The 796-nt window shown below is 35.3% G+C and overlaps 1 protein-coding gene across 1 annotated transcript in view; it reads right to left on the bottom strand.

Moving 5' to 3' along the window:
- Positions 1–33: 33 nt before the first annotated feature.
- Positions 34–796, bottom strand: part of LOC140325752 (protein-glutamine gamma-glutamyltransferase 6-like) — a gene marked incomplete at its 3' end in the record, with an annotated part of 19,125 nt that continues 18,362 nt past the window's right edge. The window contains 1 exon segment of the mRNA XM_072403764.1: positions 34–191. Coding sequence (XP_072259865.1) covers positions 34–191 — 158 coding nt within the window.

Genomic DNA, 796 nt, shown 5'->3' with positions numbered 1-796 from the left:
CCTCACTTGCTATGTTGTTTAGGTTATTTTTACCTTAATCACAATGGGTTGGGACCTCAGCTTCATCACTGATTCCACCAATAATTTACCTCCTTTTTCATCTTCACACAGGGCAACAGCTTTGATCATATTATCTGTAGTTATTGCAGATTCATACTCAGTGTACGGTACTATAAAAGGTATTTTTTTCTCTGCAAAATTGAAAAAGCAAAATGGGTTTGAACAATGTAGCATTGGGTTTAAAAAGAATGAATATATGTAGTACAGCTGGACCCAGGAGATTCACCTAAAACTACTCAATTACTCAGTCTCCATGGTGTATCATGGCACCATTGTACCTTCTCCTGTGTACTATTGTATTTATAATTGAAAGAAATCTTGTTGTCTAATTATTCATTTTACAAAAATTTTCATAGGCATACCTAATATAATTTAGGTGTGCTATTTACCTGTGAATAAATACCTTGTACACATCTAAAGCCCTAAACCGTTGTTGGTGCCCCTGCTGGATGTGATAGCACCCTTAGCACACTTAACAGTTTTTTTTTTTTTTACTCCTTACATGGTAGTTACATAAAAAGTTATGAAAGGAGGTGAATGGCAAGCACAGGGAAATAAAAAAATACTACAAGAATAGAGGAGGACTATGATGTGCAAGGGGTAAGGATACCCCATTTGGGAATTACCACTCCTGGAGCAGTCTTTGCAATTCCAAAGGCACATTACAGGTCAATTAAAAATAATTTGTGGAAAGAAAAAAAAAAAAAAAACACGTTTGTACTTTATCAGGTGGTTC

This window comes from Pyxicephalus adspersus, chromosome 3, assembly GCF_032062135.1.
Source record: "Pyxicephalus adspersus chromosome 3, UCB_Pads_2.0, whole genome shotgun sequence".
NCBI lineage: Eukaryota > Metazoa > Chordata > Amphibia > Anura > Pyxicephalidae > Pyxicephalus > Pyxicephalus adspersus.
The sequence above is the reverse complement of the archived record's forward strand: the minus strand, read 5'-3'. Positions and strand labels throughout refer to the sequence as shown.